The following is a 24,721-nucleotide window of genomic DNA, read 5'->3' on the forward strand; positions in this document are numbered from 1 at the left end:
CCATCAGATAAGGACAAATGTCACTGTGGTAACAACTTTATTGCCACAGCCCCGTTTGTTTACATAAATGACATTGTTGATGATGACAATACTGATGATATATCAGGATCTTAAAGGGTTGTCTTATTTCATTTCAGGGGAAGATTTGGACCACAACCTCTTTGCACTGTAACTCTGTCTCACGGGGCAAAGGGGCACTCGAAAACAAGGCGCAGGGGCATAAATAAGAAATGGGATTGGGCCTGTGTCTGTCTCAGGCCTTCCATGTTTAAAATAAAGTGCTAAAATTATCATATATGATAAGTACATTAGCTTTAGGACATGAGACTTGATTTGACTTGCAAATCAGTGACTTACAGCATACTGACCATATCACCCAGTGAGTCAGTTCTAGTCCAGATCAGGGGTGTAGCACCAGATTCTGGGTCCTATGTATAAGTAGTCTCTGTGGGCCCCACACCAAATACAGCCTTGGGTAATCAGTGTTAATTAGTCTCTATGGGTAGATGTATTTAGCTTGATGACTAAGTGAGGACGAGATAGTTAGTTTGAGTTGTTTTAAACATCTTAAATAGGAAATATCCATAAATGTATCCAACATCCCACTGTGGCTGAAAGGTGTGGAACGTTTTTAAAAGGTCTTCATGGAGCTTAAAAGCAGTGCTATGTGATGTCGTGCAGAGTGTGTGTGTATGAGATCGTGCAAACCGAGCAGATGCATTTAACCTTGACCAACCTCAACACATTTACATATATGCAGCACGGTGGAACTACGAATGCTTTCACAGAGGAAAACCGCAACTTTGGTTGCCGCTTTGCATGGTATGCAAATGTGGAGAACATTTGTAAGGTAATGACAGCCAAGTTGGTACGGGAGGTGGCTGAAATAATCATTAGATAATATGATAACATAGATTATACTATTGATACTATTCCAGAGGATATACATATTCAAAAACATCCGCTGCAGAGATGTAGAAAGCGTGGGGGGGTGCCGTGTGTGTACTGCTGACCCAGAGTCTGATCTCACGTCTATCCCAGTGTCACCGCCTCATACTGGAAAAACGAGCCTTTATCAGCACACCGGGGATTATTGTAACAAAGGCGACCTTCTTTGCTCAGCCTGTCTTCATCCCCTACAGCCATGTGAGGATGAAGTCCTAGAACTGCAATTTTGGAAGATAAGACAACTGGCAGTAGCCTTTATATCACATTTCTGACATTTCTTATGTTTGTGTCCTCAAAACAAAACAGAACAGAGTTTCTCCATTGTTGTTAAAGTCTGGGTAAAGCAAAAATCAAAATGCATTCTGAGTTCTTCACATCGCAGAGAAGTGTGTTATTAACCACAGAGCCTGATCTGCATGATTAAAAAGAATGCCAAGTCTATAAAATTAGGTTTCAAAATCATAAAAAGTCATTAGTACTCTCCATTTTAAGACACTGGGGCTGTGCTCACTGAGGGCGCTGAAACGAAAAACAAGCCGCTGCGCAGTGACAGCGGCAAATTAGCACGAATCCCGCACCCACAGCAGTGAGCAGCAACTGCAGGGCCGGGTAGCTGATTCAGGTGGAAAGACTGAAAGGTACATTCATGGCAACCATTTTGCGTATGTTTATAGGCCTGTGGCATTTAACACAGCTGTTATTCATGTATTTATTTTACTGACAGAGATAAGAGAGCTTGCTGCTTGCGCTCTAATGTTAGTTTTTATATAAGGATGGCTCCAGTGTGTCATTGAGCGATGACGAAATAGTTACAAGTTGTTTCACATCTTCAACAACTATTTTCTAACCTATATAAAGTGTTAAGAAAGAAATCACTGATTTTACTTTTCCCCGCTCTTTAGTCTCGGGTGGGCCTGTATGGTGATTCCCCTAAGTAGAGATAAAATCTTGTTTATATAACTACTTGTCCTGTTCAGCCTGGTCATGGCGGATGGAAAGCACCCAAAATACCCCAAGCAAGAGGCAAAGTATCCCCCAGACACAGTAGGTTACCAGTCTATCACTGGGCCACACACACACAACCATGCTACTTTTACATCCATGGACAATTTAAGTTTCCGGTCCACCTGATAGGAGGCTTTAGTACAAGTAAGCTGCTTATTGAAGGGGCTTTTTCCAGCTACAACAACCTAAATATATACTGAAGATAAGCAGTACAGTAAATGAGACATTATCCAATGTTATGATGTGCCACCTTTGCCTCATGTTGAGCCAGAAGAATCCCTGCTGCTGTATGCTTCTCCAAACTGTCATTTAGTATTCAAATTTCTTAAGAAAATATTATTAAATCAGTATTGTTTTTACAAGCAGAGAATGAAAATACCCAGAATATCCACTTGCTGGTATGTGCTTGTGCCTCACATGCATTTGCTTATAAGATATCCACACAACAGAAGTTGTATTTGCTGCAAACTCTGTGTTAATCTGCCCCAAAGTCCCAATAATTGATTTTTATTGTGTATGTCAGCTGACACTGAGAGTGTATCAGAGTGTGGTCAGGTTTCCAAGGCATAAAAAGCTCATCTGACACCACACACACACACACACACACACACACACGCAGTCATCAGCAGTCAAGATAAGGCTGCACAGCTGTGGGTACAGTAGGTATCAGGTGAGACGGAACCACACACTGCCAGTTCTATCACGACACTATGCACAGCAGAAAGGTATGACAGGAGACAGTAGGTCAGAGTGTTTTGGCTTATTATATGTCTTAGAACAATCGTCTTTATCTGTACTAGGCTCAATGGAATATTCTACACACACTTAAACTCTTGTTAAAACTGAAATAGTTTGAGATGAATGCACGTAAACCAAACCCACTGACTGACCGTGTGATCAGACGAGGTGGAGGAGGCTGCAGAGGGCGTCGGGGAGTGGTGGTGGTTGTTGTTTGTGGTGACAGCGCTGGTATTGTTCTTGATGGCATTGAGCTGTAGGGTGTCACAGTAGTCCGCTGGGGGGAGCACCATGGTGGCCTCGTCTGTCTCCGTGTCCTGATGGTGAAGGTTGACAACACTTCTACTGCGGTACGGGGCAGCAGAGACACTGTGCAGGAGCATGAGGAAGAGGAGGGGTGGCATGAGAGATGAAGAGGAAAACAAAAAGACAAAAATAGAGCACAGATGGGAAGGGAAAGAGAGGATGAGGATGGAGTGGAAGGAGAGGAGTGAAGAAGGGAGAAGACAGTAGCAGAGGGGCGAATAAGGTCACCAAAATGGCATGTGTGTGTGTGTTCCTGTGTTTCTATCTTCAAGGCCTGTCTCTTATAGAAAGGTTAATCCTAAAGTTGCTGTTAGGCTCATAGACACGATGTTAAAATTACGGTTTTGGGGTACAAACTAAATATGGTCAGTGGGGGGTCCTCATGAGGACAACAGGACAAAGATGTGTGTTGTTGTGTCCCCCAGCGCTGGTTATACTTTAAACTTTCTGTAGCAGTTGGCTGGCAGCCTCTCTGTGGGAGGTGCAGCACATTAAGATCTAATAAATTAATCCGACAGGGATTAGTCTCTTTGAAGAAAAGGCTGGAGTCGACTCACTGAACCTTCTCCCTCCCTCTCTCTTTCTTTCTCTCTCTCTCTCGTCAGCAGCAAAATCTTTTCATCAGCATAAAACATCCTGTTTCCTGATATTTTGCTGGGCTGGTGTGAAAAGTCCAAATTTAGATTCATTTCAATTACACAGATTTGATGGTTACACAATATTTATATGAGCAAAAGATACTTCAAAGTTTGTTTTTTTTTAGGAGCTATGAATCCTTAAAGAAAAACATCGCTGCTTTCATGAACGATTTCTGTAACACAACACGCACAGTGTTTGAAACAGAAAGATTTCATATGGCTCAACGCCTGAGCAGAATGAAAACACTGTTTGACTTGAAGGGAAATTTTGTATTTTTCAACCTGGACCCTGTTTTACCACGTTACAAGGTCACAGGTCTTGGTGTGATCCTTGATTCAGATAAGCCTCAAGTCCCACATTAACAAGGTGATAAAAACATAATTTTTCCACCTCAGAAACGTAGCTAAGGTACGACCATTTCTAAATGAAAAAGATGCAGAGAAATTGATTCATGCCTTTATTTCAAGCTGACTCGACTACACCACTGAGAGACTTCAGCTCATTCATAACTCTGCAGCTCGGCTATTAACCAGAACCAAGAGGAGATAGCACAGCAGGCCAGTCTGAGCTGCTCTGCACTGACTTCCTGTTACATTTAGAATTGATTTTAAGCTCCTCCTCTTTGTATACAAAGCCCAACATGGGCTGGGACAGAGCTACGTTTCTAACTCCCTTGTTAACTAATTACCTCCACGAACACTGCGATCATCTGCTGCTGGTTTACTGGAGGTTCCCAGCAACAACCGGAAGAAGATCAGGGATGCAGCCTTTGTCAGTTACGCCCCAAACTATGGAACACACTACCTATAGATATCAGGGAAGCTAACTCACTGAATATTTTCAAAAGAAAGCTAAAAACGTATCTGTTCACTTTAGCCTTTAACTAGCTCTGACTTCCTGATACAGGTCTGAGACTCTTTCCATTTACGCTTCACGCTGCTGCAACTCTTTTAAAATCTTACTTGATTTTATGATTTATAATTTTACAACTCTGTGATTTTATGAATCAGTTAATCCATGTTTTAAACTGTTTTAAAAGTGCTCATACTGTCCTTATTGTAAAGCACTTTATGCTGCATTTCTTGTATGAAAGGTGCTATAGAAATTAAGTTTATTATTATGTTTTTGTGCCTCAGTGATTAATGGGGACAACAATTTTTAAAACAGTATTGAAAGAGGCCACAGCTGCAGCTGCAGTGACAAAACAGGTTGCAATGTATTCCCTACAGGCAATTGTGCACCGTTAATTCACACTCATTAAAAAGTGCTTGTTTTGCCACTGACAGGCTCCGGTTTTTAATTTAAGTGTCTAACAAAATTACAGAAAGGCCCTACAGAGAAACGAAACATTTTTCCTTATCTTTCACTGGTGTGTTTGTTATCGTGACCTAGTCTCGCTCAAGAAGAAGCCTTGTTCTGAAATCTCACAAAGATGACTTGTTGCAAGAAAAACAACAGTGGAAACGTTAGAGTTGGAGAGACTTTGTTGTCCTAGAGCACAGAGAGCGTAGCTTAGCGTTGTCTAAATGATTTTCAGTGTCATGGCTGAGTATCTAGCTGATTTCGACAGTGTCAAAAAGTCAGGGGCAGGGCAGGGAGGTCTCCTGGTAGAGCAGGTGCTCCACATACAAAGGATACGTCCTTGTCGCAGCCCTCTGCTGCATGTCATCCCCTCTCTCTCCCCCTTTTCAAGCGACCACTGTCCTATCAAATAACGGCTAAAAAGCCCCAAAAATAATCTTCTAGATTTCAGAATGAGACTTCTCCCTGAGCGAGACTTGGTTACACACAATGACAAACAGACTGGGTCAGCCAAAGCCAAAGAAAAATGTTTTATTTCTCTGTAGAGTCCTTTCTGTAATGATTTCAGACACTCATACTAACCTGAGCCTGTCAGTGGCAAAAACAAGCACTATTAACATAATTGACGCTGCACAATTGTCTGTAGGGAATACACTGTTGCCTGTTGCGCTTGTGTGGCTGCAGCCGTCTCTCTCAACACTGGACCAGTTTCAAAAACCGTTGCCTCCATTAGTCACTGAGACACAAACACAGGGGAAAACGGGGTCCAGGTTGAAAAGTACTGAAGTTTCCCTTTAAGCACAGCAGGAATCAAAGGTTAAGGAATGGGAGAGTCCCCCATAGGATTAGAAAGGTTATCACTCTAACAGGAGTAACTAGAGGAAACACTGCCAACAATACAGCTGGCTGCAACATGAAACCTGCCGGTGTGTGTGTGTGCGTGTGTGTGCGATAGCTGGAACGTGGAGTCTCCTTACCTGTTGTTATTCACGAGAGGCTCGGAGAGTGCACGGCAGTATGATGAAGGGAACCAGCCCCTCCTGCAAGATGCAGACAAAGAGAGGAGAAGCCAAGTTAGGGATGATTACATCTGTGGTCTATCCTACTGCCAGCCTGCCTATCAGCTCTCACTGCACAGGAATCTGAAAGCCTCTCTAAATGATTAGGAAAGAGCTCTGCTGCTCTCTCCTCAACTCACGAGACACGGAGACACATATGTTTATTATTTGCAACATTAAGTATACTACAGAGCTATTATAGTTCTCTCTATTGTTGTATAAGCGGTGTTGATGTATGCCTGCGGTAACTATGGCAGCAAAAAGCTGGAATTCCTCAGAAAAGACATCCTTGTGAATGGATCCCTCTGATTTCTGCACACTGATCATCAAAGGGTGCCATTTCAAAAGCTTTTTTTCCCTTTTATTTTGATCGATTTTATCTTTTCTGACAGCAAATCCTCCCTGTTGGTGGGGGACTCTTTATATTCCATCTTTCATAAGAAGCAAAGGAAATCAATGAGTTGAATGAATGAAGGTCTCATCTGAGCCGACACACAACTAGTGTTTGTTTGGAGCTTGAATGAATCTCTGCGTCGGTTTAGTAAATGAGTCCATGTTTCAGTCAGACTTTGGAGACCTGTGAGGTTGCTGGTGGCCTCAGTAAGAGAAATCAAGCAGCCATTTGTTCCTACCCACACACACACACCAAAATAACTTCATCATAGGGTTGAGAACGAACGTGACGAAGCTGGTCAAATGCTCCAACAACTTTTCACCTTGATCTGATTTAGAAAAATGTTTATTTCAGCTTGAAAACACATTTAAAGGAATTTACATGTGAGAATGAAAAGGTTAATTAAAAAAAAATGAGGCACAGCTTGTCTCTATCACAAGCTCAGACCAAGGACTGTGAGTCATTGTGCTGTTACGGCACAAGATTGTTCGTAATCAGTACATAGCGGGTCAGCCTCGCCCTCCAAGTGGATAAATGTTAATGTTAGCACACTGGCCTGGAGACTGGGTGTTTCCTTCATGTACCTGCGATAAAAAGTCTCCTACTGACTCACTCAATCTCACTCATATTAATAACAGCGTTTATTTATTTAGGGAAAGGGTTTGCCACTGAGAACACAGGCTTGTTTCCATGCTGGCCACTGCACAGGTATTGATAAAAAAACCTTGCCCAAGGACAACTCACTGGCACTGGTAGCCAGAGGTGTTCACTTTCCCCTATGGAGTTTTCCTGGACAGGAAAGCAACACTCTCACATGCCTGTTAGGTTGATTAGACAGTGGAATCACATTTATGCAGGGGAAAGTGACCATGATAATAACAACACATGTCAGTTGTCAGTATTTGTAAAATGTTTCTGTGGTGTATTATTTATTACTAGTGTGTTTTCGCTTGCTTCCTCACTGACATTCACCCCTCAGTCCGTCAATAATGTGTGAGAGTATCTGAATCAGTCTGGGTGTTGCCAGGCGAGTTGCCGGGATACACTATCAAAGCTGCTATAAGACAAAGGGAGAGCCCAGCGAGAGACCCAAAATCATCAAAGCCAAAGCTCCTGCAGGACACGCAGCCTATCTCTTCAGGCTCTGTGATCTGATAAACATGATGATATACACTTTTTAAGCCTTTAGGCGCTCCAGCTCGCCCTGCTCGCAGCCGTGAGGCAGCAAGACCAAAGTTTAACCGTGGAGCAGCCTCACTTTTGAAAGCAACTCAGAGATGACTCCTCTCGGCCCTTGATCAGTTTTATACACATACATTTGCCAGGTTATTTCCCTTGATAGTGATAAAGATCAAACTTGATGAATGATTCAAATTCAAAAACACACTTCCAAAGGCTTCAGATCAAATCCCTGTTTAAAAAGTCAGACATCAGAGAGCCGTGGAGAGCCGGCTTGGTTGGTGCCTGTCTGTGTGGGAGAGCAGGTGGTACTCTGAACTTCCCTCTCTGTCTCACTCCAGTCCGCTATCGTACATCCCACCCTCAGGCCATACTTTACTTTGATTTCCTTATCAGCGAGTGTTCCAGCTCAGGCAGCACTTGGCGAGCCTGGAGCTGTGTGCGTACGTGTGCATGGTCAGCATCACAATCAGGTGAGGGACCATCTGGCCAGTTAGGACAGTGCAGTCCATCTCATGTCAATCACATGACTAGAAGGAGGGCGGAGGACCATGATATGCATGATTAAAACAATTGCTGATGAAGGCCTGATGTTGAGGTGTAGGTGATTTTTGTGAATTCACACATAATGAAATATAAGGTAGACGACGTATATATTGGCTGTGATAATGTTCACACACATGTAGTGCATCACACGTGTAATCATGTCTCAGCATGTGTACATGCCTCTGTTTATTTATGACTCACTTTCCATTCTTCTCCAGCTCGCCATACATCCACCCGTCTCTCTCGTCGGGGATGAGCAGGATGATGACGTCTCCCTCGTCAAAGCTGAGCAGCGTGCTGTTGTTGCCGGCAGTGTGGGGGAAGATGGTGCGCACACGTGGCCTCTTCACCATATTGTTGAGGCCAGTGGCGACAGACACAGACCTGGCAAGATTGTTCTCCTCACTGTTCCCGTGGTCTGGAAGAGAGGTGAGGATCAAGAGTAACAGTGAGAACAGATACTGCAGGGATGACGTTTATTTGAAGGCCACCCTGGATTATAACATTGCTCGTGTTCCCTCGACAAAATCCAGTGGGATTTGTCCAATCAGTTTTGGATTACTGTAGAAAATAAGCTCTGTGGCAAACAAAAGTTTATGATAATTACACATTTTGTTCAGCAAGATAATCTTCACAAATGAGCCCCACTTTGTGAGTCATTAAGGGTAAATGCAATCAGAAGTGAAAACCAAACATGAGGCTATAAATGTACGACAACACGCCACCACAACAAGGCTGTAAAACTGTGCCTGTGCAATATTTCTCACATCATCATATGCAATATTATTCTTCAATATCATGATCACTTGCCAATACAGTGCAATATAATTTTCTCAGTCATGTGCAATACTACTTCTTATTGTTATATCAAATTCAATAGAACATTGATTAGCAGGCGCAGTCTGCTTTTTCTACCATTTTAGCTTATTTTCAGTAACTTTTGTACTTATCATCCTCTTATTGTAACTCTATTAGGCACTGGTTTTAGCTTTTGCTCCTAGAAAACACTGTTGTCTATCTATATTTGTATATTTTTTGCCAGATATTTAATAGTCATTGTCTCTTTTAAGACATGTAAAGGCTTCAAAATGTACGAGTGGGGCATCTACTGATGTATTTTAAGTCGCAGAGTAAAATGTTAAAATGTCTAAATAAAGCTAATGTTAATCACAAACCTTATTTCAGGCATCTAACAAAAAAACAGATTAAAAAACCCATTGACTTTGAGACAAGGGAACTAAAAAGCTAATTCATTTTTGGGGTTTTAGGACTAATTCCTGCAGCACTCAACAACAGACAAGACCAGGAGTCTGTGGTGCGTTGAGCTTAGTCACATCAACATCCTAAGATGCTCACAATGATATTGTAATAGACAATTTGACATTTGCTAATTAGCAATCAGCACAAAGTACAGCTGAGGCTGATGGGAATGTCGTTAGCTTTACAGGTCATGAACCAAAGTACTGGACAAACAAAATTTCAGCTGAAGATGGCGCTGGGTGAAATGTCAGCTGACCAAAGTTATTACAGTTCATCCTCTGGGGACTGTGAATGTCTGCTCCAAATTTCACAGCAATCCACCCTATAGTTGTCAAGATATTTAAATATATGAAACAAATATCAACCTCATGGTGGCACCAAAGCAAAAGTCAGAGGATCTCCCAGTTCATTACAAGATATCCTGTTGAGTATCTGCAGCAAATTTCATGATAAGTCACACAATGTTTGTTACAAACTCTAGAAAATAGCTGAAAACCAATTTATTTTATCATAACAATCTAATCACAGAACAGATTTTTGTAGTGATGACAAGGCAGCGAAACTGCCAAGACTAGAGTGTTACATAAATCCAAGCCCAAGTGAAGCAGATGCTATTGTTCTGGTTAAGATCAAGGCCATTCACATTACAAGAAAGAACAAAGCACAAGCTTAAAGCCACAGCTGCACAGAGCGAGGCGCCAAATGAAAACCAAAGCCATATTCCATGCCATAATACCTATGCTGTTTGTAGTGCTGGTGACAGTGGTGGTGTTGTTTTCCTGGGTGAACATGTTAGCCAGAGGACTGGTCTGAGCCTTCAGAGGTGGGGCCGGCGGAGCAGACATGTTCTGTCAAAGGAACATTAAAGGTAATGTTAGCATGTGTATACAGAAGGGTAAAACCTAAGGGCTCACTTTCGGTTTCCAACCTGACTTCTAACATGTGAGCAAGTGTATGTTTCTATTTCAGGCAGACTTGGCTTGTCCATTATTATGATTTAAAAAAAAATATCAGATCAAATTTTATGACTAAATTCCATAAAATTCAGGGAAATCCAAGTGGTGTGAGGCCAGTAGTGTTTTATGTGTTTGACTGTTTAAGCACAGTAGTAGTGGCCTCATAAAAAACTCAACATAAACCACAGAGCAAGGATACTCAACTTGCTTTGCCCGTGGGGCACTTTTACAAAATGACAGGAGGCCAGGGGCCAGTTAATACTCAAGCATTAATATTTATCAGAATACATAATAAATGAATTGCCTGTTTTTCACTTTTTGATGTGTGCTGTCCGAACTTATCTTCGCCAGGAGGCAAATCCAGTCACAGCAGCCCTGCACTGGTCAGGTTTCTGCGGGGGAGTTTATAGGATTTGAGGACATTCAGGGCTTGGCCCCGACTTCTGTCGAGGAGTCCGGGGGATTCTCCCTGGCACTTTTTTTTTGATTCCTCTCATGCACTTTGACATCTCATTTACATTTAAACTAGTAAAAATTACCAGTGTGAATCAATGCATAAGTTGAGTATCGCTGCTATAGAGCATATTTAGCTAAATGCATGAATTTACGGTCTAACAAAAGTGACAGATCAAACATATTGTAAGATCTAATCAGGAGTCATTTTAACTTATTATTGTCTTGTAGTAGACATGACATCAGGAGTTATATAAATGTAAAGATTAAGCTACATTATGCTTAGCGTAGCCTAGCATAGCATTAGTTCAGGCAGGACACGATGTCAAACTCAGCTCGCTAGCTAGCAAGGGTTAGGGTTATAATAAATAACGTCATCGTCGCTGCTGCTGCTACTCTCGTCCACGTTCACCCACACCAGTTCACACTGCGCGGACTTGGAACACAACAATGCGAAATTCTGCACCGCGTCCGTACCGCACCTGTGTGTATGGTTTAAACGCGGAAAAGCGCTGCGCAAATATTCCGCAAATCCATCCCGCATTTCTGCATCGCAGCAGTTAGAATGAACCTTTAGGCTTTCCTCGTTTGTGCATGGAAGGGCAGGAAGGTGTGCTCTCTCTGCCTTAGGCTCTTCATGTAGGCGCGTGGATGTGCAAACAGGCCCCAGAACAGAGCTATACCGCAGAATATAATACTTCAAATGGAAATAAAGTTTTCTTTGACTAAAGTCTTGATTAAAATTTGAAAATAAAAATAATTCAATATTGTATTTCAGGAAGCTTTTCTTTACATAACATATGCGATATTTATATCAACTACACATCTTAGAACACCATCTATTTTGCAAGGGGAAAGTGTGGTGTAATCATTAGGCATTAATCATATTGTGTTCTACCACTCAAAAGAAATGAAGCACTTTGAAACAAGGCAGCAACATATCTTAAAGAGAACATATATTTATTTGTCCCTTTCCCCCTCCCATCATACCACACTGTGCCGTGACGGGGACGGAGAGGGCAGAGGTGTGACGGGGACAGCCGTGCGCAGTCCCTCGATCATCGACAAGACACTTTCAGGCATGTTGGTGGCGTCGTTGCACTGGTCCTGCCAGCTGTTCAGCTTTGCCATCAGCATGTCTCTGGCCTGTCCAGCAAGCATGGACATAAGAAGAGATATTAAAAGAAAACATGAGTAATCAGTTGAAACAGTGCTCACATTTGATCACTATGGTAACATGAGTCCTGCGACTGTGGGTTTTTAGGAATAAATTGTTCTATGTGATGCTTTGATTAGATTTTAAATTGTTGAATGTTCTCTCCGTAAGGTATAATCTGAAGTGCTTAAATTTAAAAGTCTATATAAGTATAATTGGATTTCTCTTCATTTGAAAAGTAAAGATAGCTCTTCACCACCACTGCAACACAGTCAGTAAAGTTTTTAGTCGAGGAAAGCCTCAATTTTCTGCTCGATTCTAACATAATGAGGAGTAGAAATTATACATACTTTGTCATGAAAGGAAGCAAACTGGTAGGAGAACATGCAGTGTTTGTCCACCAGGAAACAGAAGCGTCTCTTCTCCTCCAGCAGAGCCTCCTTACAGCCATCTGCGATGAACAACTGCATGTCCATCTGACGGTTTGTCAATGTTTCCAAGCACTGACAACAAACACACATATAATGCAATGTTACAATAATGACATAAGTCAATTTGAATGGATCGAAATCCATTGGTTTGTCTTTCGTCATCTCAAATAGACCACCATGTCTTATCTTCCCGACCACACGTTTGAAGCCATCTAGTCCCTTTCACTGCCCATCTATTCACAAACCCAACAAGGGCAAATGACATGAAAGGATCAGGCTTTTCTGAATATCCTAATCTCTCTCTTGCAGATTGAAAGGTATTATTAGAGTTCACTGTACTGACAGATTTAGTGAAAGGATGGAGCAATAGGAGGAGGTAAGGACAGGGCACAGCATTTGTATGGAGGTGATGTCTTATCTACACGAGCAGCCTGCAACTATAAAAAGGTCAGAAGGCTACTGAAAGGATTTTAGACTAGTGTGTGTCCTTGTGCATGTACGTGAGAGTGAATGTACTTAAAGAGGACCTATTATGCTCATTTTCAGGTTCAACTAGAATGTTTTACTTACTTTAATGATCAAAAATAATTTATTTTCCTCACACTGTCTATGCTGGAACACCTGTATTCATTCCAGGTCTTCAGTATCTCAGTGTCTCTGCACCATCTTTGCTACCTGGGAATGATTGTAACTGAGTGTGGTAGCACTTTCTACTGTGAGAAATCACCAACAAAAGTTTCAAAATCTTCACAACCAGAAATGTTCCTGCAAGAATCTGATCCGAAATCGGGTAGAAATGAAGTGTCTGCAACCTATTTTACACATTTCCCTGATGTTAGCATGTAGCTACATGTAGCAGTGTAAGCTATGTAATGTAACACGTGCAGTAGCGTGCCTGGAAGAGATGAGCATATAAAGAAATCTGTCTTGATCTGATGTCAGCTTATCTCGAATATAGTAATGGTAAATAAGTTTTTGCTCACAGGAATTACTTTTACATACTGTTACCTCATCATTTGAAACTATGGCCATGTTAAATGTGAACATTTGACACTGTAACTTTATATATATGATAGAAAATAAGAACAACCTATAAGGAGTGCAATGCACAGGTGCTTTTGACAAGGCTGCAGCTGCACTACACTAGAGGGGTGTATGTAATACAAAGTGTCTGGTTGTTTGCATGATACAGGGGGCTCTCCGGTGGTGGGCATGTGTACCGAACCAAATATGGAGTCTGCTCGGCACATGACCACCCTGCCACTGATTGGATTCAGCCTTGTTAAAAGCACCTGTGCAATGTATTATACAACAGACTAGATGAAGCCATGGGCGAAACGTGTTGTTTGTAACAATCCAAGTGAAGACTAAATTAAAAGAAGAAGCAATTCAGCCCTCTAGTGTGTGGTGTGTCTGCTTATTTGCTATCAGTCTGTTTCCTGCCATCACTTGCAACAAGGTATGACGACTGACAGCGCTGTGCATGGGGCTTTTGAATAAGAAAAAGCATAATCGATCCCCTTTAATCTTCAGCTTTGGTAATTTCATTTTCATTTTTATTATCTTGGTTTATTTGATATTATATATGAGCACGAATGAACACGATACTCGTAAATGCAGATATGAGTGAACTGAATTAAGAAAAGTGGTTTCAGATTAAAGCAGCAACCATAATGTATTTTGTTTATGTATTATTCATGCAGCATTATTACCACGGCCCTGGTGCGAGTACTTGTTAATGTTACCAGCATATATTTGCAGTGTGGATTTGAATTCTGGCTCACATAATGCATTTGTATAAATTTCTCACAGGTCGTTCACATAACACATTTTAACCTCTCTCAGAAAAAGCAAAACATAACACAGTCAGAACCCCCGCAAAAAGATAAAACAGGTAGACTTCTTGTATCATTGTTTTTTGTGCCTGGTTTCTTGTCAGAGCCATTACTGTTATCCTCATCCGAGTGGCTGCAGTTGGCACACCTGTAACGGTTGTTGATACAATGGCCCACACCCTCTCTATTCAGCTCTTACAACCGCCCTCTTATGATAAAGCCTTAAATCACTGAGGGCTCGATTTATTTACCAAGAAGCTGCGGTGAGGTAAGTGGGGTAATGGGTAAAAAGTTCAGATTCTCTTTCTCCTCTCTGTGTTAAAGGCACAGTTTACTCCCAAATCAAAAGTACATAGTTTGTAGTTCTATTTAACAGTCTTGATTGTTCTGGTGTGAGTTGCTGAGTGGAGATATCGGCTGTAGAGATGTCTGCCTTCTTTCAAATATAATGGAACTAGATGGCACTCGGCTTGTGGACATTGCTGTTGAGTTTTTCAGGTGTATCTTTTTATAGGCACTTTAAACACCACAAGCTGAATGCCATCTAGCACCTTTATATTTGAGTGAACACACCTCACCATGGCTGCTATCTCCAACACTTGGCAGCTCACACCGAACTGACTGATAAACAGCACTTCAGGTAAGACGGAAAGTGTGTTGATTTTGGGGTGAACTGTCCCTTTCACCTATATCCAGAAACATATTTCACATAGAAACATGGCAGCCTTTTGGTAGGAGAATGATGTAAGTAGTAACCAAATTAATATGGAGTGTAAATACAAAGAAGATCATTAAAATGCTCAATTCCCATTTAATTACTTCACCAAATGTTTGTATAACTGTTCCTCTGAGTGTAAAAACCCCAGAGTAAACATGCCCTCACAACTCATACAGAAAAAACAATACTGCTGAAGTATTTCAATAAAAACAGCCAGAAAAGATATGTGGAAAACATGACCTGCGACACCTGTGTGTGCATTCAGTGACAAAAGCTAAGTAGCCCTCAGCAGAGGTGATATCATCCTTGTCAGTGCTGTCTGCCTGACTGAGTGAGAATCTGTCTGTCTCCCCGGTGCCAGGAAGTCCTTACATGAACCTGTCCATTTAGAGTTGTTGATATCTCACTCATGATAACAAGCGTATCTTTGTGGCAACATGTCAAAAAATAACCAGATGCAAATTTCTGGAGCGAACACACACACACCTACACAAATAGCAGCAGAAATAGAATTCTTCTTTTTCGTTACTGCCCAGTTTCTCTTTCTTCATTTCTCTTCTGCTGTCTTTGTTTTTCTTCCAGAGATATCCCATAATCTCGCCAGCTTTACTGCAGCATAATCATTATTACAGAGTATCTTTAAAGAAACAATATGCGTCACATCAAAGTCAGACTGGGTTTATTAGGAACTGCTGTAGAATAGACTACAGACACATACTGCAAACTTAAACTGGCCTTTAATGTTGTTTAAAACAAATCTAAACCATAATGTGTCGACTTCCTGAAAGTGACTTTGTACTTTAGTGTATATGGAACTGGTGATAAAGTCTGACTAACTACGCCATATCTATGTATACCAATCAGCTGGATGAAGGTGCATTAGGTCGTAGGGCTTCAGGACACTTGGATCACTACAGACAAGCAGTATGGAGATATTTTGTGGTTTCAATTATGTGTTTTTGGACGTTTGAATCTGGGGCGCCGTAAGCCTCCATTAGGTGGAGTTTTGTTGCTACCCCCTCTCCCCTTAGATCTCCGAAGTGTTGTGAGGACTCTAAAACTTCACCTGAGCCTCCCTCTGCATATGGGTGAATAGATAATGGCTGAATTTTCATTTTTGGGTGCACTATCCCTTTAAACACAGATCTCCTCCACCTGGCAGCACAGAAGATCAATACAATCAGCACAGCTTTGCTGGACATTCAAGATTAGTGTCACCAATTTAGTATCTCACCAAATGTCTCCCCTTCTGATTTTGAGAAATGACACTGAATAATGGCAAGAGAAGTGTTTTTGAGGAACATTATGATGTCAAAGTGAAGCTGGCCTTTGACCTTTAGGATATAAAATGTCATCACGTCATAATTTTGATCTTTTTAGGCATTTCTGTGAAATTTTGTCATTAGCAAATGAATTGTTGAGTTTTGGTCAAAAACATGTTTTGTGAGGTCACAGTGACCTTGACCTTTGACCTTTGGCCACCAAATTCCTATCAGTTCATTGTTAAGTCCAGGTGGACATTTGTGCCAAATTTGAGGGAATTTCCTCAAGGCATACTAGAGATGTCATGTTCACAAGAATGGGACGGACAGATGGACAACCCTAAAACATAAAGTCCCCGACCAGGGCTATTTCTGGTGCCGAGGCATAAACACAAATTCTTCCTCTTGAATTCAACACAAGGGCGAGTAATTGATATACAAGTGATCATTGGGGGGTAAAGTATTCCTTAATTATGCAACACTGTGTTTCCAACAGAGCAGCTGATTATCACAATGAATGCAGTAAAAAACACCAGCTCACTAAATCTGTATTCATCACGTGCGCTCATTCAGCTAATTGAGATATTCTACAGGGAAATTATAATTTTATTACTGCCCTCTCAATTATCTACCGAGTGTGTCACATGCATTTTAACTACCTTTAATTATTTTTATCTATTCTTGTGTTTTGTTTTGGCAAGGAATACTGTCACATTTCACGCCAATAAAGATAATTTGAATGGAGGAGAATTAATGGAGAGACAGAGAAAGAAAAAGAGATAGTGAACACCTTTCCAGAACTGTAGAGGTGGGCGGAATAATTTCTACTAACAAGTGGACGAGGGAAAAAAAAGTGTGAAATGCTATTTCCACACACACGCACACACAGACACCTACACACATAAACGCACATACCCTCCTAATCACTTTACATCTGTCAACACTGCAGCGAGCTTGTTGCTATGGACAACCTATATGTCTTACTATAGGTAAGACAGAGCGAGGAGTGGCAACAAGGAGATAATACATAAAGAGAAAAACACGACACACTGCTTCAAAAATAAATCACACTTTCCCCTCTTTGGCGCGTAGGAGCCTTGATACACATCTCAATCTTTGTTTATCTTGTGTACAGAGGGTAAAACTTGTGCTCACTTTGTTTTGAAGAGTCCTTTAATCAATTGTTTGACAGCTGTGACAGCGCTCTCACTTTCTGTCTTTCTTTTTTCCTCTGTTTTCAGACGGATCGCTCCTTGTCTTTGAAGTGTCTTTGGTGTCTGGTGAATTATCTGCTGCTGTAAACTCCTGCCTCTAAGCCCCTGACACCCTGTATGTCTGTTTGTCTGTCTGTCTGTCTGTCTGGCCCATCTCTGTGTCTGTTGGGTGTCTAAATCCTAATACCTGGCCTTAAATCAGATAAGCGAGCACAGCAGCAAGCAAACACTCTTACTTGTGGTTTGGTGGGAAGGTGAGGGAGAAGTAGAGGTGAGAAGGAAAAAGGAAAGAGAAGAAGGTGACGGAGGAACAGAAATATAGTGGAGGAATGAGGAAACAGGAGAATTAGAGGCATAAGAGAGGAAAATAAAGGATTAGATTTATTTTATTTATAAGGACTATGCCCGTTAATCAGCATTTCTGTAAATGTGCCTGTGTTAGCCAGCTGGCTAATTTTCAACTGCAGTCCTTTGGCAAAGACATAAAGAGAGCATTAACCATGCAGAGTTGGCGGCCTGGCGACGGGCAAGGACATAATGCAAGTTAGCAGCAGGTTAGCCAGAAATAACAATAGCAGTGTTACGGTGATCAGTGTACTGTGTTGATTAGAAATGTTCACGTCGATTGTCCAAAAGACAGGTCTTGAGCCTTTGTTTGAATGTGTGATAGATGTTACAGTTTCATATCTCAGATGTGGGATCGCTCGATTGAAGGAGCTGGACCTGATGGGATCACACAGTCCCCTCTCAGTATCTCAGACAAAACACATTTAGGACTGAGCTATTTTCCATTATCACGTATCTCCTAGATCAGTGGTTCTCAAACATTTTTCAATAATGTACCCATTTGTAATACTTCTTTCAGCCACGTACCCCCTGACCAGTGCAAAACATTTCTGGTAGATAACAGAAACGCCTCTAAAAAGAGGTACAATAAAATGAGGTAAATCCTAATGCTCATTTTATTGTACAACAACAAACAAACTCTTTCTGAGACTGATAGTACTTTGTCTGTTCTGTTTTCACTTTACTTTTATACCTCTTTCAAAACGCTTTCAGCTCTGTTGCTGCTGTGTCATTCAATAAGGGTAAAGAAATCAAACAAAGTAAAGATGTGAGACAGTTTAAAAAGAGGTACAAAGACAGTATCTTTACAAGGTACAGAAATGACAAGCACACTCAGGGTGACACTGTTGTCGGTATTCGCAATTCGTATTTGTTTTATACATGGGGTAATATTGGTTATCAGGTATTAAGAAGTGCAGTGGTGTAAATGTGTGGTTGATCGATGGTGAGGAGAGTGTATTTATGTAAGAGTTTGATTAGTGATGGACTGGTAGAGTTTGGGATCGGGGGTAGGGCTAGCAAGCACGTTGCTTCTTCCTACTCCTTTCTGGACATGAAATGTTTTGTAGGTTTGTTTTTACAATACATTCTATGTTATTTTATCATTATTTTTCTTTAGATGTTTGAAATAAAGAAATCAATTTAAAAAAAAAAAGTCAAATCAAATTATGGATTTTAAGGTTTATGCATGAGAAGTGGGACTGGTTAGGGTTAGGGTAAGAATATCAGGGTAAGAATATCAGGGGCAGAGAAAGGCAGAGTAGAGCAGGTCATGCCTTCCCCCTTACATTTACTTTTTAATTGAACTTATTATAGTATAATTATTTCAGGGTTTATGCATGACTGATATTTTTAAAATTAACATAAAAAAAAAAATCTCATGCACCCCAGAGGTACTCTGAAGTACCCCTAGTGGTACCCACATCCCCAGTAGATCTCTTTTATACTATAAAAAAATCACAAAATGTGAAAAAAAAATGCCCACAAAATTGCATATGGCCCAAGGTGACATGTTCAAATGTCTTGTTTTGTCTGACCAGGAGTCAAATAACCCATAGCTGCTCTGTTTACTATTACATATGGCAAAGAAAACCAGAAAATCCTCTCATGTGAGAAGCTGAAACACAAGAACATTAACCTTTGCAGTCATTTTTCACGCATTAATATTGAAAAACAAAAAGATTAGCAAAATAGCTGCTGATTTTTCTGTCATTAAAAAAAAAGATCAATTGACTAACTGCTTCAGTTCTAGTTCGCTCCATGTGACAATTCAAGTTTATAAATCTGGAAAAGGGAATATTTTTCCACTATTTTTTGTCACTATGAAGTCTTTTTCATTTTTTCGTAATTATAGATCAAAGTCTATGTAAAACAGGGATACTCAACTTGCTTTTGCCAGGGGCCACTTTTAATAAACAGACATTAATAGTATTGAACAGTATATATAATTAATGAATTGCCTGTTTTCAACCTTTCGAAGTTTGCTGTCCTCACTTATCTTTGCCAAGAGGCGAATCCAGTCAGAGCAGCCCCACACAGGCCAAGTGTAGGCAGGGGACATTCGGGGCTTAGCTTGGACCTCCGCTGGGGTGTCCACAGGCACCTTTTTTGATAAACAACCTCTATTCTGATACTTTCATTTAAAAGTACAAATAACTATGAATTAAAAAATGTTCAGCTGGCCACCCAGCACCCTGTGGCGGGCCAGATTTGGCCCACGAGCCTTAAGTTGAGTATCACTGATTTAGATTAAAGCTGCTATAAAACTATATTGGTAATATAATTCCTTGTGTAATTCCTTTCGGTTTTCCCTCTCGACCTCTATCTCACTCTAACTCTGCCAGGCTCGGTGTAGGGATGACAATGTTGACAAAATACACAAACTCTTAAACATTCACAGACACACACACACACACACACACACAGGCAAACAGGCTGCACGACTGGATCGATGGTAGGGAGGTTATGTAAGATGTGCCGCTGCTGTGCTTTCGGGGTCACAGCTTTGAGATTAAACTCTTCTGCAATTATCAGTGTACAGAGTCACTGGGTGTGGTGGCACCGTGCAATAATAAGAACTTTAAGTGGCTATAATGATTTGACATTCCTCAGTGTTTAACTGTCTCGGGTAAACACCTGCGGTAACGCTGACAAAATCTGATTTTTAGAATGATACGTATCACGGACAGAACTGGGACAAAAGACAAAAATTAGACAGAAGGTTTCTTTTTTAGTGCATCAATGTCTGTGTAACTTTGAGGCACAACAAAGTAGAGACAAAGTTCAACACATTTTACAGTGTACTGCTTTGCAAAGAGACCGGACACACTTAACTGTAGATTCAGCTTCCAACCATTAAACCGATCAGTCTCTCCATCTGCTAGTTCTGCACGAAACAAACATGTCTCATTTGCCTTTTTAACATTCTTCCTTGTTTGGTTGCTTGTTCTGTGCATGTGTGTGTGTCAGCTCTTATCAGAGAGCATGCGGGTGGAGCAAGGTTGTACACGAAGCGATTGCATGCGGGTGCATTGGTGAAGCGGACACAAGAAGCCAACAGCAAACACAGATATTCTCTTGCATGACTGCACAGAGCAGACACTTCACACACTGTCCCCAACTACTGTTACACTGGCTTTGGAACAGTGGGTCTCAGGTGTCAAGGTTTGTGAATGAGTGTGTGTGTGTCTATGCACATACAAACACAGCTGCGTGTGTGCGTGTCAAAGAAAGAGCATCCATGTACGATGCGTCACGTGTCTGTCTGTGTGTCTCCGTGCGTCTCACCTCGCTCTCCTTGTTCTCGTACTTGTTGGCGTTCTTGCCTTGGCTCTTCCTCCTCAGCTTCTTCAGGTCTGACTGGGACCTCTCCAGAGACTCCTGCTTCATCTTGTGCTCCACCTGGTACCTCTTAAATGTAGCCTGGAGCAGGAGAGAGATCAATGTGAATGCAGCAACACCGACCTGATATTTTCCAGAGCCATGTCAGCCAGCAGGAGCCAAAGGCTTTTAGAAGAACTGGCTCAATACTCATTTGCAATTTCAGTTCAGTGGAGTAAAGATTTTTGTTTCGAAAAGTTATCTATTACTACTAGAGATTTGGACACATGACATGTGCATACTTGAGTTTGTAGCCTTTCCTCGACATAACATCATGTATTGCATTATGTGTAGTATGCATAGTAACACATTATTTCTCTTATGCCTCTTTTCCACTGCATGTTTCGGCTCAACTCGACTCGACTCACATTTGCTACTAACATCACTCTATTTTGTTTTCCACTGCAGATAATACTCAATTACTGTAGGTGGGATTCTCAGCTGATCGCCATGGCAATGCCACGTGAAACTGTCCTGTCATTTTCAACGTGACACTTGCTGGATTCTTTCAGTGGCGACCGAACACAGGTACAGGGATGTAAGAAAATATCAAGACAGTATTGAGTATTGTACATTTTTCTTTTCTGAATTTGTAACCTAAAGAATCCTGCACACGCTTTTATTTTATTTTTCAATCATGTAGGCACATGTTAATGCCTTTGCTCAGACTGCACAAAAACTATTGCTACGATGTTGGCTGTTACAGAGACTGTGATGAATACAAATATATATCCCACTGTTCCTACTTTTTTTTTATGTATATGGTGGTGTGTTTTTTATGCTGTAACAGTTTCCCTAAAATTAGATTATCGGTATCGCAATATACTGAATAATAACCCCTGTATTGTTATGTTTCATATCACCAGATGCTTGCCAGTACACAGCCCTAAAAATAAACGCCTCTCCACTCTCTCAATTGGACGATGTAGTGTACAGCGTAGTTTGCTGCCATTCTTTTGAATCTGGGATGATTGAATTAAAAAAACTGTCTTTGCTGTTGACATAGCTTGGCTGTCATGTCATGTGTCGCAAAGATTCTTTACTACCAATAAGTGGTCTGCAGTGTTTTAACACAGCTCAGCATGCTTGGAACCTTGATGGAGGTGATACCAAAAAATGTACCAGATACCTTCCACAACTTTTGCAATGCAAACACAAAAAGAGCAAGTTGAGTAGAGCCGTGCTGTACCATGCAGTGGAAATGCAGCATTAGTGGTAAGCTGGTTGCATCTGCCATTTGGCGAAGATGCAAATTTAACACTAGACGTTGATAACTTAAATGTGATTATGAAATAAATATAATAAATAACAATGCAGTTTGTGTAAATTCATACACATATCCAGCTGCCGTTGTGTGTCGTTCAGACATTTGCATCTGTAACATACTGCAGGCCGCAAGTCAAAGCATTAACCATCAACAACATGTTTGGTGCAGCACTTGAACTCTGTGTTGCTGCTGTTGAGAATGACCTTGTTTTTCTCTTATGCTGTGCTGCAGCCATAACTCTCATTAGGACATAAATAAAATGCCATGACTGCCGACATAATGACAGAAAATTATAGCGCTGAATTGCTGCCCAGGATCAGATTATGGTTCAAGTTCTTGAGTGTAAATGAAATTCTCATATCCTTGTGTTCTCCATCCATCTGCCTGCTCATGACAATTATCAGTAATCACATGTTTAACACTTCGGCCTTTAGCTTAAAGATATGTTTGTGTTTCCCAAAATGTACTACACAACAAAAACATAACAGAACATACTTTTATATAGCAGTGTGTGCTCTAATGAGCGGGGATGGATGGAGTGCTACACACAAATATGCATGCGCTCACACACATGCACAGAAAAATACTCACTGTCATGTATTTGACATCCATGTCGGTCTTTCTCTCCAGCTCGGATATGATCTCCCTGTGGAACCTCTTAAACTTCAGGTGAGGAGCAGGGAGGGAGACAGAGAGAGGGTGAGTGGTGATTAGAAACTTGAGGGGAGGATGTAGTGCTACAGTCTGTTAGCTTTGCTGTCAGCGGCAAACAGGAAAAATACTGTAAGTCTCAAAGGGAGAAACGGAGAGTGATCATTTAGAGTGTATCTGTGCGTGTGTGCGGGGGTGAGAGCCAAGTCCGAGGTTGTGCTTATGAATGAGTCAGACACAAAGCGTGGGAATGCCCACAGACTTCTCTCACTTTCTCCCTTTCTCTCCAGCTCTCTCTCATTAGTGTGAGGGTGTCAAAGTGGTTCCATCGCCACAGCCTTGTTGCGATGCGGCGGCGGCACCCACATGGGGCGGGAGGGACCACTGAATTGGAAGACCCCATTACTGAGCACACATGATGACCTTGTCACACACAAAACACACCCTCATCGAAGTCTGTGAAAGGTTTTCTTCCATCATTTTCTCTGACCTGATTTGATGCTGTGACTCACCAACTGAAGTCCATTAACAAGTCAACCCACTCACTGATGCTGTTAGCAACAATGCCTCGGAGGAGCGCCTCGCAACTTCCCTGCCCCAAAGTTCAGCTTTAACAGGTTATTTTCGAACTCTGGTATTATTTATTTTCCCAAGCACCGAGCTTGTGCAACATCTTAAGGAAACATCTTGTGGTTGCTGTGTTAAGATATCAAAGTTTTAAGTGAGGGCACGATTAACAATGTAAATGTTTTTGCTGCTCGTCACCCCCCCCTCCTCTCCCTGCCTTTCCTGTCTCTCGTCAGCTATGATAAAGTCAATAAAGTCAGAATGCCCTGAAAAATAATCCCACAAAAAGTGCCACAATTATTGTGATCTAATGCTAAAACAATTTTCCAATTAATGAACACACAGAAAATTGTGATTTATCAAATGACAATGCCGAACAAACACGTCCCAGCTTCTGCAATATGAAATTTTGCAGCTTTTCTCTACCTCATATCATCACATACCAAATCCTAAAAAGTTTTAAACTTTTGGTTTGACAAAATATACAACTTAAAGATGAAACCTTGGCCTGTGGGGATGTCTAATGAGCATTTCTCCTTCATTTCTATCATTTTACAGACTAAAAATGTAATTAAAAGACTCATTAAAGATGGAATCTGCAATTCTGGAGAAAGTCCAGTAATATCTGCATTGTTACACTCACTGGCCACTTTATTAGGTACACCTGTTCAACTGCTTGTTAACACAAACAGCTGATCAGCCAGCCACGTGGCAGCAACTCAATGCATTTAGGCATGTAGGCATGATCAAGACGACCTGCTGAAGTTCAAACCGAGCATCAGAATGTGGAAGAAAGCTGATTTAAGTGACTTTGAATGTGGCATGGTTGTTGGTGCCAGACCAGCTGGTCTGAGTATTTCAGAAACTGCTGGGATTTTCACGCACAACCATCTCCAACCAAGGTCTGCAGAAGACCAACTCTGAACCAACAACACGTCAAACCTTGAAGCAGATGGGCTACAGCAGCGGAAGACCACACCAGGTGCCACTCCTGTCAGCTAACAACAGGAAACTGAGGCTACAATTCACACAGGCTCACCAAAACTGGACAATAGAAGATTGGAAAAACGTTGCCTGGTCTGATGAGTCTGGATTTCTGCTGCAACATTC

General features: G+C 41.3%; 1 protein-coding gene across 1 annotated transcript in view; it reads right to left on the reverse strand.

Annotated features, from left to right (window-relative positions):
• baiap2l1b (BAR/IMD domain containing adaptor protein 2 like 1b) overlaps positions 1 to 24,721 on the reverse strand; it is a 49,815-nt gene that overhangs the window by 7,985 nt on the left and 17,109 nt on the right. Inside the window, exons 5-12 of the mRNA XM_050068742.1 lie at positions 22,985 to 23,056; positions 21,034 to 21,168; positions 12,291 to 12,443; positions 11,775 to 11,930; positions 10,112 to 10,223; positions 8,317 to 8,533; positions 5,916 to 5,978; positions 2,844 to 3,060 (exon numbers count right to left, since the gene is read on the reverse strand). Of these exons, the coding sequence (XP_049924699.1) occupies positions 2,844 to 3,060; positions 5,916 to 5,978; positions 8,317 to 8,533; positions 10,112 to 10,223; positions 11,775 to 11,930; positions 12,291 to 12,443; positions 21,034 to 21,168; positions 22,985 to 23,056 (1,125 nt within the window). The remainder of the gene's footprint in view (positions 1 to 2,843; positions 3,061 to 5,915; positions 5,979 to 8,316; positions 8,534 to 10,111; positions 10,224 to 11,774; positions 11,931 to 12,290; positions 12,444 to 21,033; positions 21,169 to 22,984; positions 23,057 to 24,721) is intronic.

Source organism: Epinephelus moara, chromosome 18, assembly GCF_006386435.1.
Source record: "Epinephelus moara isolate mb chromosome 18, YSFRI_EMoa_1.0, whole genome shotgun sequence".
Taxonomy (NCBI): domain Eukaryota; kingdom Metazoa; phylum Chordata; class Actinopteri; order Perciformes; family Serranidae; genus Epinephelus; species Epinephelus moara.